The 15470-nt window shown below is 38.6% G+C and overlaps 1 protein-coding gene across 4 annotated transcripts in view; it reads right to left on the reverse strand.

Annotated features, from left to right (window-relative positions):
* Window positions 1–15470, reverse strand: part of MCC (MCC regulator of WNT signaling pathway) — a 193050-nt gene that overhangs the window by 132778 nt on the left and 44802 nt on the right. The window contains exon 1 of one of the 4 annotated variants that reach the window (XM_038124874.1): window positions 12237–14903. The exons of the other annotated variants lie outside the window; for them this stretch is intronic. Coding sequence (XP_037980802.1) covers window positions 12237–12293 — 57 coding nt within the window. The 5' untranslated portion in view covers window positions 12294–14903. Of the gene's footprint in view, window positions 1–12236; window positions 14904–15470 lie in introns of those variants that run through there. 4 annotated transcript variants of the gene reach the window in all.

Consider the following 15470-nt stretch of genomic DNA (forward strand, 5'->3'; position numbering starts at 1 on the left):
ATACATTACAGTGACAGAATTGCATCAATAATGGTGTGCAGCGTAATTCAGCTCCTTAAATGAAAGGCAGTATAAGGGACAAAGCTTCAGTGTCAAGGCAATGGTACTGCATATTACTGGATTTCAAATCTAACACAAAGCTTATTCTATCAGTTGTTCTATTTATATTTTCTGTGCAAAAGATGGGGTTTTACACTTGGTCTAAATAAATAATAGTCACTAAATCTTGGCAGCATGGTTCTTTAACTATTCCAGGATAAGTCAGATAGATGACGTAAGGCTACCAACTGTTCACAATTCCCATTCAGACAAATAAATAGCACAGCTTTAGACACAGCCCAGTTTGATGGAGGAAAAAAATGTAGAAAACACCAAAAAACTGAGCTATTACTGGACTGTGAATTACTTCATTGACTTGAAAAGACCACATAAATCCATCATTTTCATTTCTCAGTAAAATCTCTGCTGTTAAGATTTAAAAAATGAATGCTGACTCAGTTGTCAGATTGATGCCCTGAAACCCTTTGAAGTCATGAATCAGCAATGGCAAAAGTTCACAAGAAACTCACATAACTTAAGTTTGAAGTGTATTTCCTCTTGATATCTTTCTATTTCTCCCTTCCTCTTTCTCAGTGGATGCTGATTCCTGTCCTCAGCTTTTCCTATACTGTAGAGTGCTTCCATCCTTGGCACATGACTGTGCCAAGCACCAGTGTTCACACGACCATAATAGAACAGTGGTGCTACAAAAGTCCTTTCATGGGAAAGAGAATAATTTTTAATTTTGTTTTGATCCATTGGGAACTGTTTATACATTGTGAATGAGCCAGACTGGATTTTAATCACTGTAGAATTTCCTGCTTCTCAGAAATGGTGTCCTATTAGTACCTGACAGTAACACACAGATATACCAGATAAATCTGTCATCCTCAGGGATTTGGTATAATGCAGTCCTAAACATCCAGGACATCCATATCCACATCAGGAATTATTCACATTCTTTTTAGACTGAATTTACTATGAATGTGTCTTTGAAATCTAAGTTTAACTTCAAAGCTGATTTAAGTGAACAAACTGAGCTGGATTCTGGATTAACAGAAAACTCATTATCACTAGAAACTCCCACATAACTGTATTTAAAAAACAAAATCTAAATTTAAACTTCCCTGCTGTGATTTATTTCTGTAGCACTGCTTTTTCAGATCCTTATGAAGGCAGAACTATACAAGACAGAACATACATAATGTCAACATCTGGTAAGAACTAAAACTGCAAAATTCTTCCTTTGTTCTCTTGGAAAGAAAACATCGTCCATGAAAAGCCACTGTAATTTGCTCTAAAAATTAGCAGCAAAAGTACAAAGAGAAACAGTGGAAAGGTTTTCCCCGTCTATTTTTTGCTCTTTTTTTATCACTGTAGGTCATCCTTTGTAGCACTCTGCCTTTTTTTTTCTTTAAATCAGAACAATGAAAAAATCTACAAAATACTAATCATACCACTCAACAGAATGAAATGTTTAAATAAATGACAATTTCTGAAGCTTACTAATTCCTTTTAAGGAATTATTCATGCTAGGATACTATCCTCTCTTGCCACTCCAAGACAGACAAGTTTCTGACAGAATTAATTCAATAAATGTTCTCCAAGTGAATATTTTGTTTATTCACAGAAAGTTCCCTTGGTGTTTCTAATTTTTTTTTTCTTTTTGATTCCAATATATACTGTGCTCCTATCATTTTCAAAGGCACAACTGTTCATGCACTTATAGAAATAGTATTTGACCACTTTCATAACTGCAATACAGTGGAGCCTATGATCCAGAGAGGTGGTCAAAAATCAAGACCACAGCTGTACATTTCACTCAGACCTCTGCTTGGAAAAGTCCTGTGGGATAAGGTTCTGAAGGGAAAGAGGCCTGTGGAGGCTGGTGGACACCAAACTGAATGTGAGCCAGCAACATGCTCTTGCTGCAAAGAAGATGGATGGATTCTGGGCTGGATTGGGCAAAGTATTGACAGCAGATCAAGAGATGTGAGACTTCTGTTGTTCTCAGCTCAGGTGAGGCCACAGGTGGAGTGCTGGGTGCAGTTCTGGGCTCCCCAGCACAAAACAGACATGGACATACTGTCAGCAAAGGGATATCAAGATGATGGATGGACTCCAGCACCTCTCCTATAGGGAAAGGCTGAGAAAGCTGGGACTGTTCATCCTGGAGAACAAAAAGGCTCAGGAGATCTCACCAATGTACATGAACTCCTGCAGGGAGGGTGCAAGGAGGATGGATCTAGGCTCTTTCCAGGGGTGCCCAGTGACACCCCCAGAGGTGATGGGCACACACTGAAACACAGGAGGTTCCCTCTGAACATCAGGAAACTCCTTTTCCCTGTGAGGGTGACCGGGCACTGGTGACTCAGGGGGGTAGTGGAGTCTCCATCCTTGGAGATATCCAAAAGCTTTTCACAGTCTTGGACTCAGCTCTGAGCTGATCCCACCAGAGTAGGGGCTTAGACCAGGTGATCACCAGAGGTCCCTCAACCATTCTGTGATTCTGTAAAGGGAAATTACATCTCCTAACTGAAAGAATATGATTATGTAACGTTCTGAATGAGATATGACACTTGCCTATAACTCATTGGCATCAATCATTATATTTAAAAGTGCTTAAATATGCTATAAAAAGAGATTCAGCCTAACACACAATACAGAAATATAGGAAGTTAAAAGAAATTCTCACAGGAAGGGAGAAAATCTACCTTCATGAAAAGCAATTAGCACATTTATTTCCATTCCAGAAGGGGTAGGTATTGAAATTCAACCACATGGAGTTTCACAAAGAAAGATAATTATGGGTAATCATAGGTATTCAACCCTGCAGAATGTGAGACAGAAGCTGTAAGTTTTAAAAAGCATGGAAAAAAAGTTCTGTATTTTGCAGATCTCTCTCACCAAGTAACTAAATTAATACAGATCTCCATGCAATTATGACTTGACAGCTATAAATCAATAAACTTTTTCCTACTCTGCTCCACAGGGAAGATATCCATTAGTGGAAGAGGAGAAATAAACAGATTCTGTCCATTCTTTAATCCTACATCTCATAAGACAGAAAAGTATAATTGGAAATACTGTTAACAATTTTTGTTTTTCACATATAGCCTATTTGCTTCAGGCAGACAAAAATTTTTCTCTCAAAGATTTACTTATGTATTTCACTGAAATTAACTGCATTCTTAGCATGGGCCAGACCTTTCACCAGGTGAGTTATACCTGGCAGATCATCGACCTGTGCTATACCAAGCATCAAGAGAGAATAATCTCTTCCAACAGGAGTGAGATCACAACACACAAAAAGAAAGAACCAGGTGATGAACAGGTCAAGAACCATGAGTTTTTTAAATAAAAATATTCAAGTACACTGGGAAATCAGTCTAAATATAAAAAAAATAAAAAAGAAACACCTAAGTCATTAAATAAGCCAAGAGCAGCATCAGTAGCTTGGAAAAAATTAGGCTGTAAAATACTGTGAAAAAGAAAAAAAAAAAAAAAAAGAAAATAGATTAAGTGATGGAAAAAGGAATTTATTGAGATAAAACATTTTATATGTAATGTAAAAAGGAAAAAAAGTCAAATATGTAAAACAGCAAAGGGCAGTTCTCAGTACACCACTCTAAAGGGAGTACCGGTCTTTTCTGCAGATGACAAATACCCACTTTGGTTTCTGTACACAGCTGCAAAACTCATCTCAGCACACAAATCCAGGCAAAGGAAGGAAGATTCAGCTGATGCGCCTCTTGAGGAGTGGCAGTCCCAAGTACAGTTAAAAGCCAGCCAGATTCTACTACCTCCTACCTGGCAACAGCTTAATGGTAAACAAACTGTGCAATTTAGACAGGATGCAAAGTTCAAAAGATTATCAAACTAGAGGCATTCAGTCCCCTGAAGGATAGGAAGCAAACCAGCACAGTTTGGGATAGGATTATCACAGCCTCTTGTAGATAAAGGCCAGATAGCATGTCTTTGCAAGCAAAGGATACCTTTGGGTTTACAGTCTGCAAAGGGAAGACTTTTCAGCATAGGCACCTGTGCTGTTTTGTGGGAACACCAGCTTCAGCCAAACCTCTGTGGACATGGTTCAGAAGGACAGTTGAGTTGTCACTGGAATAGTTTTGGACTTTCCAGATAGCATAGTAACGATCTTGTATTTCTGTCACCACAATCATGAATCACAGTTCTGTGTTGACAATTATAATTCCATCACTGCAACTAAACTATTTCCTTTTTTTGGCAATGTTTCAAAAAGTTGTTCTGGAAGATCAGAAGCCAGAGGTGCTGTTGTGAACCTACCAACAAACACTGAAATAGCCTCATATTTTAAAATGCATAAATGGCCTGTTTTTAAAACAGTACCTTATTTCAGTTATCAGTACATGGCCATAATCCCGATGTAAATTTCTATTTTGGGATGTACTGCATTTTAGTGATATCCCAATAATCTGCAATAAAGTCCAGCAACCACCTTATGAAGCATTTCAAAAATTCTGCAAAGGTTACTGAGGATAACTTATAAAACTTAGCATGCAAACAATAATATTACAAACAGCCATAAGGGGTATAGTTAAGCATACTGAAAAAACACTTCTTTTCTTTATGTTTCGGAGGGCTGAAAAGATTTCTGTCAATATTTTGATTTTAATGAGAAATTTTCATATACAATTACAACAGAGTGAGAACATGTAAGCCAATCTCCAGAGTCTTAATGAATATTTCTATTCATTAGAGATAGCTAAAATCTAAATCTACAGAAAATATACATCATTCTTACAGACAGTTGATTTATATGGGAAATTCTGACATGGGACTGTCTAAAGCAGTTTGCCACCCGTGTCAAAAAGCCTTCTTTACCAGCATCAGATCCCCACAACAAACCTCCATCCCTCAGAATCTTTGAACTCAAAGATCATCACAGAGTACATCAGTTGGTATATTATTGCTACATGTAATAATATGAACTTACAATAATTGTAATAACATGTAATAATTGGACTACAGAAGAGTCCAATTAAACTCTTCCATGCCACCTGAGAAGCAGAAATTCTAATCACAAGTAAAACCTGCAGCTAGAAGTACCATGCAATGTCACAAAGACAGTAAAACCTACACATAAGGAAAATATCCAGAAGCGATATGAACACATTTCCTTTTCAATTGTACATAAACTACTCAGAGCCCCAGAAGAGGAATGTAATGACACCCCACTGTAGCTGACCAAACCAATGACACAGCCTCTCTTCATGCCCTCTCTTCCCACATACACAGCACAGAAACTTCTGCCTTTGCAAACCTTAACCTTGCAATCTAAGGATTCTTATTTCAGGACCTTTTATTTGTCCCTTTACAAACTACAAATCCAGAGACTGCAGAGGACTACATAAAAATACCTTCTGAAAGAAGAATCTTGTAATTGTTCCCACACAGAGCTATGTTCTGGTATGTCCAAGTCTGATCAAAGGCAATAACACTTTTTTCTTTTCCAAGTTGGAAGAGGAAGAGGGAAAAGATTACAATCCCTATCCAAAAATCTTCCAGGAATGAACTCTGGCTTTTTTATCTATGAATAAAAATGTCAAGTCTCTAAAAGCAATTAGACAATCCAATACATTGTTAATGGTACTTTCACAGCATATATTTGTACTAACAGATTTTACAGCATATAAGGCATTTTTCAAACATGGTCTTTTTTTGGGAGCAAGGGATATTAAAATAAATTATCAGGCAGATAAGTTACATAATCTTTGTCTTTTTTTCATTAGGAGGCTGCAGAAGAGCATTATCAGTGCTGACAGTGTCTGGGCATTTTGACTAATCTTTTTATAGTGTTTCAATTTAATAATAGCCAAGCCTGGAATACACTCTGTGCCTGATAAGCAGCTCAAATAAATCCAGAAAAAACATTTTCTTTGAAGTCACAATGGTTTTTAACACTGGAAATACCATGCACACTGTAAATTATATATATTGATCATGCCAGAGCACCTTCAGCTTGACTATGGACCCAGTCTAAAGGTTGCATTCAGACTGATAGTCACTGTCCAGGAGCATGCCCATTGAAGTTTACCACTAAAGCATTTTCTTTAAGTCATTATAGATACATCAGTGCAACAGAGACACACTGGAAGTCTTAAAATCTGTGATTGTATTTCACATATAATGTCTCCACACTCTTCATGACAACAACATGGGAAAATGTCAGGTTTGTAAGGCTGATTAGTGCTTCACAAAGCCATGTGAGCCAGGAAAGAGGAGAGAGTTCACCCAAAGATTTGCAAACTCTACCTCAGCATCTCTGAAGCACTAAAGCTGGGAACACTCTTGTAAGGCTACAGGTGTTGCTACCTCCAGATGGAAGTTTTACCCAGCTCTCCACTAGAAACCATTTAAGTAAGTTTCCCCTTAAGGTACTTTGATCTAAGCATAATGGGTTGCAGTGCTCACTTTTCTAAGAGTTTAGCAGTTCACACTGATCACCTTTTTGGTTTGCCTACTGTTAGGAAAAAATCAGTTATGCAACTTCATCGAGGTTAAAATAACTCTAAAATATGCCATGTTTGCTGTTTGATAACCACATTCCATTGTTTTCTATTGTAAGGCTGCAATATTTTAAAGGATTAATAATTTATCACATTTCCCAAAACATCCTCGGACTGGGGAAAAGACACCACCTCTGCTAGCAAGGCACAGTACACTCTTGTGTTACAACCTGCACAACTTTGGCACTGACAGCCAAGGCTATAGCCTGTAGCAGAGATGGAATTGCAGTAGAATATGGTGCTTACCTATTGTAAAAATCACGGGCGACCCCGGGCCGGGGGAGAGAAAAATGACGAGGCATCTGACTTTATTTTCAGAAGGCTGAGGAAGTATTTTATTCTATAAATTTAAAATTGAATCTGCTATGCACTCATCTTGCTCACAACTGCATGGACTGCACTCATCTCTCACTCTTCCATGACTCTCGCTGACTGCTTGTGACTGTCCGCAGACAGTCCAACACAGACACACTCTTGGCCCTGATAGGGCCAGGGAACAAAACATCCTCACTTTTGGGTAAACAATCTACATTCCATTCTACTTTGGCACAACACAGGCACAGCAAGTGATAAGAACTGTGTTTTTCTTTCTCTGTTGTTCAGAGAACGTGAGTCCCAGCTATATTCCTGGGAAAAGCTCTGCCTTGCTTTTCTCCATGAGGAGAAATGTGGCAACATTTACCTGCTCATGAGAGGTACTGGAAATACCCTGGCACATTTGTTGCATGACCAGAGACCATTCAGGAAGCAGATCAAGTATTAGGGTGATATTTGCTCACTGATTTTCTTGGAAGACTACCAAGCTCAGGAAGATAGAACAAGTGTTTGGGATTTAATCCTACTGCGGAACACATAAAAAAACTCTTCCCCATTCCATCAGCGCTCTTTCCCCACACCTAGGTACAGTGACAGCACAAGCTGGCACTTGTTCTACAGGAACAGAGGCACACATGGGAAAGCACCTCAGGGCAGGGATGGTCCCTTCTGAACTCTTCCTCTGCCAGGGAGGCTTTGAGTGATGTCCTGCTCCTCTGCTGATTACCCACCTCACCCCACAGCTCCCTCACACTTACTGGACTTGTGTACACAATTTGAAGCCATGCAGCCCCTCTTATTTCTGCAATTCTCCTTCTGCAATGTTCTTCATCAGAGTCTAGTTTATAAGTACAGCAGCAGTGGAACACAAATCTGAGAAAGAAGTGAAATATTGTCCTACTGTAAAATTACTAAAAAGTCAGAATTTAAGCCTTTCAGACTTGGTCCTTTCTTCACATGTAAGATTTTGGTGAAATGCTTTGTATGAACTCATTATTCTGCTTCCTACAAACACCAGCTTTGAAGCCTGTCCTTCCTTCTCATCCTCTAAATTTTAAACACCTTGTTGTTGAAACAAACAAAAAAGTTAGTATTTTTTCCAAGACAAACAGCCCATCTGTTTATTCCAGTCAATGTTGAAGGGTTAAAGAATATGAAGCCGTAGCTAATGCTGTCACATACAACATCTGTATCCTAAACACCTGACCTCCAAACATCAAGAAGCAGGAGGTATAAAGCTTGCACCTAAAGTGGCATGCTAACTCCTAATTTTGCTATGAAGAAAATAATAAAATAAACTTTTCAGATGTTATACATCATCAACTCATGCAGCAAGTGCTAAAAGAACACAATAAACAGTAACATAACACAAATCAGCTGCAATGTTGAACATATTGCTTGACTATAATACCAGCCCTTACATCATTACAAAATCTTTTAGGTACAGTCTTACTACCAGCAAATTCACAAGGCTCACTTAGTGAAAATTATAGCAAAGAACATAGCTTGGCTTTTAATTCAAGGATAAATTTTATCTCTTTAGTATGCAATTTTGAAAAATATCATTAAGCTCAGCACTTAACATCTCCTTCACGTTCCTGCACTAATAATTTTAACTGTCCCAGCATTAGGCACAGGCATAATTGCTGGTCACATTCAGTCCAACAGGTATACCAGGTCAGACAATAGCTCTCTCTATTTCAGCACACCATCTCCACAGTGAATGGCCAGGGGAGCAGGTAAGATCAGTGTTAGTATGTAAGGGATACCTCCTCAGAATACGGGGGTTTAAAGCCAGGTAGTGCCTTTGAATTTGGAAGAAAATACAGATTAGACAATGTAGCTCCTTCTAAATGAACACTTCTTTCTGCAGAATAGACAATTTAATAGGTACAAAGTATTTAAATTCTGATACAAAGTTTCATTTTTAATGATGTATAAAACCGTTTGCAATTACAGGCACCCCACTGTTAACCTGTACATGTTTTCAGTAAAATTCATTATGTTGCCTGCAAAAATATGCCTTGTGTTTACAACAAAGGCTTTCACATCCTTTCTTGATTCAAGCCTTTAAGGCAATCTCTGCAAATTGTGTTAGAAGGCCCATTTCAGAATAGTAGAACAGAGCTTTTTTGACTACTGTTACCTATTTACAAAGGTACCACAGGCTGCTGTAGATCCTCACAGACTACACAACAGTGCTGCCTCTCTTACTATATCTTTATATATATATATATCTTTTTATATATATATATATATATCAAAGAAACCCTGAACCAAACAAACCACCAAGCCTAACACCACCTTGCTATGTAAGAACAAAGCTTCTTCTAACTCTCTAGGCAGGTACAACATTGACAAATCCACCATGCAAACAGCAAATTGGATAATCTTTCTTTCTTTGGACTTGAAACTTGAAGGCAAAGAAGAGCAGAAGAAATAGGGTAACATGAACTGACACGTTTCAGTAACAAAACAGCTTGAACTCTGGAGCTACAGAACCACAGAGCATAAATTTTGGGGAGGTCTGAATGACTTATAACACAAAACAGATTTTTTTTTTCATCTGCTTTCTGCATGACCTTTGGATGGGGCAGGTGAGTAAATAAAGACTATCAGATCCCTGTTTACCCAGACAAGAGTTTAGGAATAGCAAACATCAACTATACACAAGTTTTTGCAATCACACTATGTCTTGGACAAGAAACATATCCTTTAATTCTTGCCAAAGAGAGATGTAAATCTCAGGTAGAAAGTTCTAATACAGATGGAATGAATTGCAATACGTTTATTTTCTATTTTGTCTAATGTATCCAGTCAATAATGAATTTATTATATCTTCAGGGCTTTGTAGCTTTCCTGTTTATTTTAATAACAGTAGTTTCATGCCTAGAGCTCCATGTACTGAGATAAAGAGATCAAGGCACCTACACGAAAACTCACTGTGCATCATGTGAGTCATAGTACCTCTTGGTCTGTTATAATATTTGCCATTCAGATATGTATAGCAGTAGCAGCCCACTGTAATATCAGCATATGAGCTGTCTGTAGAGACAGAGGTGCAGGTGAACACAAACCAAGACATCAGCCATTTATTCAAATTCCTGTTGTAGCCATTTTTCCATCATTTAAATGAACACAAGGCTACTGTCCTTCATTGATCAAAAACAAACATGATGTACAGAACACAGAGCCAGAAAGGAAGGAGAAGAGCACAACAAAGATGGGAACAATACAGATACATTACATACATAAACCATAGGTACAACCTTTACCCAGGATGTTTTACCTTCCATTACAGCCAGTACCAGTCACCAAGAGGGAAAGGTCTAATAGAAGCATAGATATTACAGAGAGCTGTTTGAGAAATTAACAATTAGGAGTAAGCATGCTCCTAATCTACTACATCTCAGAGTACTTATGCATCTTCTTCCCTAGAGAGGTGGAATATGATGTTTCTGTGAGTCTTCCATGTTTCACTGAAAACCCAGTGTTTTACCCAAGATCACTGCTGAAGCTGACCCAGCCCTTCTTCGTGACTGGCTAAGGCTCACTAACACAAGCAACACAAATTGCAAAGATGAAGATGAGCAGCAAGCAAATGATGATAAGCAGCTGGGGAAAGTTAGGAGTTTATGATCTTCTCTGCTGTGTCTGCAGTCAAAAAGGGGCCTATTTCTAACCCACGTGTAGCACTGAGTACAAATGTGAACTAAGGACTAAAGAAAGCTTGTTGGGGAAAAAACCCCACCTAAACAATGACAATGTCACACGGGCACAGGCTTCTTTCAATATCTCCCATGTTAAAACATAAGAAAGAAAAGGTATTCCTCACAACAAAAGTCTTACTCAGCCCATGCATGAAGGAAATATGAATAAGTAATTTCAAGGTAGCAATGTAAATACTACCCGCTCCAAATATTGACTCCAATATCAATTCTCTGAGACACTCAATAATCTATGTTCTCTTGCAAAGTCTTGTAAATTAAATGTTCAGGGGATAGAAAGCAGTAATCACCATCAATACAGCCAGAGCAAGAAACTCTGACCAAAGGTAACCCAGGCTTATATGCTGAATTTATGAACCCCACTTACACTGAAATGCCAATACAGAATTTTTAGGCAATACTTTGAAAAAAGTAACACAGAAATGATGAAATTTAACTGTTTTTACTTTAAAGAGAAATAGATATGATGGACAATATGACATTTCTTTTGTCAGAACCTCCCAGTCATAAACCTACTGTCCTCCAGTATGGCAGGGTACAGCACTTGCTTAACTCTCGCATATTTACTGTGCTTCCCTCTACATTGTTGTCTCCCTTACTGGCCTACCGATTTTATTACACTTATATCATTATTCTATTCTATACCTCAGTGTCTCCTTTCTCTATACAATTAACTCCAGAAACTGTTAACTCTCTTATTCTGCCAAGCATATCCTATGCTTAAAAAACCAAGCATATAAAGGATATGTCACAGTAAATGGTGTATCAAAAAAATGGGCAAAAGGAACAGAGAAGCACTTCAGTTAAACTGCGACAAGACAGACTGCAGATTCAATTTCCTACCAAATGACCTTAATCAAATGATTGGGATTTCATAGCATAACTAAATTAGCAGTTCTCAGTAAAGCCCATAAGGATTACACATCTAAGACATTCCAGTAACTGACAAAGTATGCCACTTCTAAAGTATTTATTAAGAATTTGCATAACATCTGATATGGCTTTAATTTCAAATTTGTTAAAAACACACACAATCGTGTTACACTAAAACATATCCACAATTATAAGAAATGACAGTCTGACTATGGTTTCCAGTGAAAAAGGAGAAAGTTTCTCATGGCTTCTTTTCTTTCAGGCAAGGCAGGAAATTAACCTAATTCATCTAACCTAAACAAACAGTATTACCTTGGCTAAAAACAAGTAAAACAACTTCTGCCAATGTTGTCGTCTTACCAATAAATTTTTGTCATTTTCTACTCACCCCACTTCCCTCCTAAATTAATCACCATCTGTTTAATCTCAATTGAGATCTCCATATTTCAGCTACTGCAAAGATGAATGTTGGGTATAAACACAGCTCTCGGAGGGAAGGCAATCACTGCTGCAGGGTAACAGGAAAAATGTCTCTACATGGTTGCAATCATTAGCCTTTCACCACTCATTCAGAGCAAAGCAGCAAAAAAGTTCAGGTCATTTCCTGACTGGCACAGCAAGTTATAGCAAGATACACATTCTATTAATTTTTAATTGCATTGCTCGCGCGCTGAAAGCCCAAATGGGGAATGTTTCTTTTTAAAGCGTAAAGAAGGGCACTGAAACTGCTTACCTCACTGAGCTCTGCAGGGGACTCATTTCCATATTTCATAGCAACTCCAGAATTCATGATTAGACTTCTTAGGGCTTGACGATTTCTGCAGATTGCAATGCTTCAAAGCTTTGTTCAACTGATTCAATACTTTCTTCTCCAAAATTTTTCTCTCTTATACATTTTGCTCTAGACAGCCATTTTTACTCGACATTGAGAGTTTAAGTTAATGATGCAAGATCTTCTAGAAGAGCCAAACTGGTTTTGACTTCACAGACAATCCATTGCTTAGAGAGACTTGTTAATAATGTGAAGTGCTCAGAGAATGCAGGGAATTAAGTGCTTACCAGGATCCTAGGGCTGTCTTAGTCCACCTACAAGGCGTGCTTCATCTCTGTCTGCTTTATGCTGCTCTTTTCCACAACTCTGTTAAAGGGCATCTCTCAATGCCACTGAACATACTCAGAAAAACTTGACGAGCTTCACAGAGAAATTAAAACGAGAGAACTGTGACAGTCGTCAGTATTTGGGGAGGCAGAAAGGAAAAGAGAAGAAAGCTCCCTTCCCCGAGAGAAACCAACGCTGCACTTCACGCTAAAGTTTCCCCTGCCAGTGAGCCTGGAGTTTAAGTGGTTTATGATCAGACACAGCTGTCTTGCTGCTGGCTAAAGGGTGCATGGAAGGGGCGGTGCCAAAAGGAGAGCACAAGTGGGAGGGAGGGAGAGAGAGAGCGAGCTAGCTAGCTAGCTAGCTAGCTACAGAGAGTTCATTTTGGAACTACAGGCATCTCTCCAGCTTTCTGCAAACTAATTACTATACAGAAAACTATAAAGCTAAGTAACAGGAAACACCACCTGGATAACAATAAATTGGATTCCTATTTCCCTATTCCTGTGTGCAATTAAGTAAAGAAAAATGGGGGGATGTAGGGGGTGGGGGGTTGTAATGATTTCAAAAGGTCAAAGTATGCCTGAAAGCACCATTAGAATGCTGCAGATTTTATGTAACAGACTGACATTTTACAAAGAGTTCAGGAGATGCTACTAGAAGAGGGGAGAAAAAAGCATTTGCTTTCAACATTCTGCTAAAAATAGAGGAAAAATCCTTCATAAACTGGATTTGTGGACATGCTGTACCCATTACAAGAAATGACTACTCCTTTTCCCCTTTCCTCTGTTCCCTAAAACACAGTCCCACACATTTTTTTATTGGATTCTGATTTACTTCTTGAGTCAGATGTAGGAAACACAATCCTCTGCAGCTGCAATGTATCTGACCATCTTAATACAATATATTATTGAAGTGCCAAATTTGTTCAGAAAAAAACCCCAAATATAAGAATCAGGAATAAATGCTATACAAGCTGTGCCTCTGTCCTTGCACTCTGACAAAAACATTTTCATGGGAAACAATATACTCCAAGAGCAACATTTAAAAAATAATCATGTGAGTTTTTCTTTCTCCTCTGTTAGTCACAGATTAGTATCAGCATGCAGACATAGGGATAATTCACCCCAATTCACTACAAGAAGTGCATTAAGATCTAGAATCCAGAAAAGCACACATACATTGCTCTATGGTGCTACAGACTTGTCGCACATCCTGGGTCCCTGTTCTTCCTCCATGCCCATCACCAGGAGCTGTAACACTGCTGTGGCGCATAGGGTAACAGGAATGCCACAATCTAATTCCAAGATGTTTTATTTTCATCCTTCAGGTTTTCAGTTTGCTTTAGCACAGTCTGTATTTTGGGATTTCCCCTCCTCATGTCCACTTTGCATCACCTCCACTCTTCACTGTTTTCCCCATTGAGTGCATCTTCCCTGTCCCACCTTCATATTCGGGTCTGCTTCTGTGTATATTCCTCCTAACTCATCTGCTTTGTTTCCCACATATGTTTCCAGTTATGGCCCCTGAAATCCTGGTGAAGGGCTGCACTGCTCTCTGCTGGCAGAGGGACGGTGTCTCACGGCACAGAGCAACACGGGGACAGATTGCGCTGTCCCCTCCAGTGGGTAGGGAGGCAGGGGAGTGCAGGCTTCTCCAGACTGCAGCACGGGAACAGCATATCCACAGCTGTGTTGTACACTGATCTCCTGCACATTAAAATGTGAGTAACAGGGATCTGTACCCAGAAACAAAGGTGCTGTATAGAGACTCAGCACATTTTTCATAGATAAGTTAAAACCCAACAACTTCCATTCAAAACTTCCTTCAGCTGACACAGTACATGTAAAAATGTTTTATCTTTTCAAAACTATTCCTTCAAAAAGAGGCAGTCTTTCCTATTTTGTATCACTACCCATATTAACTTTATTTTCCTGTTTATAATCTGCTCTGATCCTATCTTCATCCAGTTCTACCACACCTATCACAGGTGTACCAGCACAGGGTTGATCCTCTCTATAAATACTAAAAATAAAGTTCTGAGGTTTTTCCTTTTCTAAAGGAACTCGTATTAATAATAGGTTTAATACACTGCACTTTCCATGCTCTATCCCTATTCTGCCAAATACTTCCCTCCTGACTGTGAACAGGCATTCAGAAATTAAGAGTTCTGATTTATTTTCTTCAAAACTCACCATTGTTTGTCCATTTCTGGCAGACCAGCCATCAGACAGACGACAGCACTTGATACCACATCCCAAGCAGGACACTTCAGGATCTGAACTAGATTCATTCTGCATGCTACACAGGATTTTTTCCTGCCTTTTTCCTACTCTATGCAGTAACATGGTTGAAAGAGACAGAGACTGACTGAAAAACAACATCAGAATTAGGCACAGAATTAGGCACAGAATTAGGCACAGCTTCAATTGTGCCTAAGAACCTAGGAGATAGATGCAAGTACTTTCAGAACAAAGTTTGTTTAACATTTTAAAATTAATTGTAACACATGTGCAGGTGAGTTAAATGGTTAAACCAAACTTTGATGAGAAATTATTTTACTTTAACCCCAGATGACTCCCATTGCAACCTCTGCATACTTGCACTGCATGGTACGGGATTATACATTTCTCAGTTGGAAAGCATCAAGTGTTAAGTAACCCATAAAAACTGGCAACACTTGTTTCAACATCCTTATAAACTGCAGGCATTTCTTTACTGTGGAGGGCTAACGAAGATCAAGTGTAATAATTCTTCTAAAATAGTTACTATTATATCACATTTTTAAAACAGGAGCGTCAAGAACATGTCCTGAACATCTGAAGATGTAGAACTTGTTCCTGTGTGAAATGTCATTATTGTCTTGCA

The sequence above is a fragment of the Motacilla alba genome, chromosome Z, assembly GCF_015832195.1.
Source record: "Motacilla alba alba isolate MOTALB_02 chromosome Z, Motacilla_alba_V1.0_pri, whole genome shotgun sequence".
In the NCBI taxonomy this organism is placed as follows: Eukaryota; Metazoa; Chordata; class Aves; order Passeriformes; family Motacillidae; genus Motacilla; species Motacilla alba.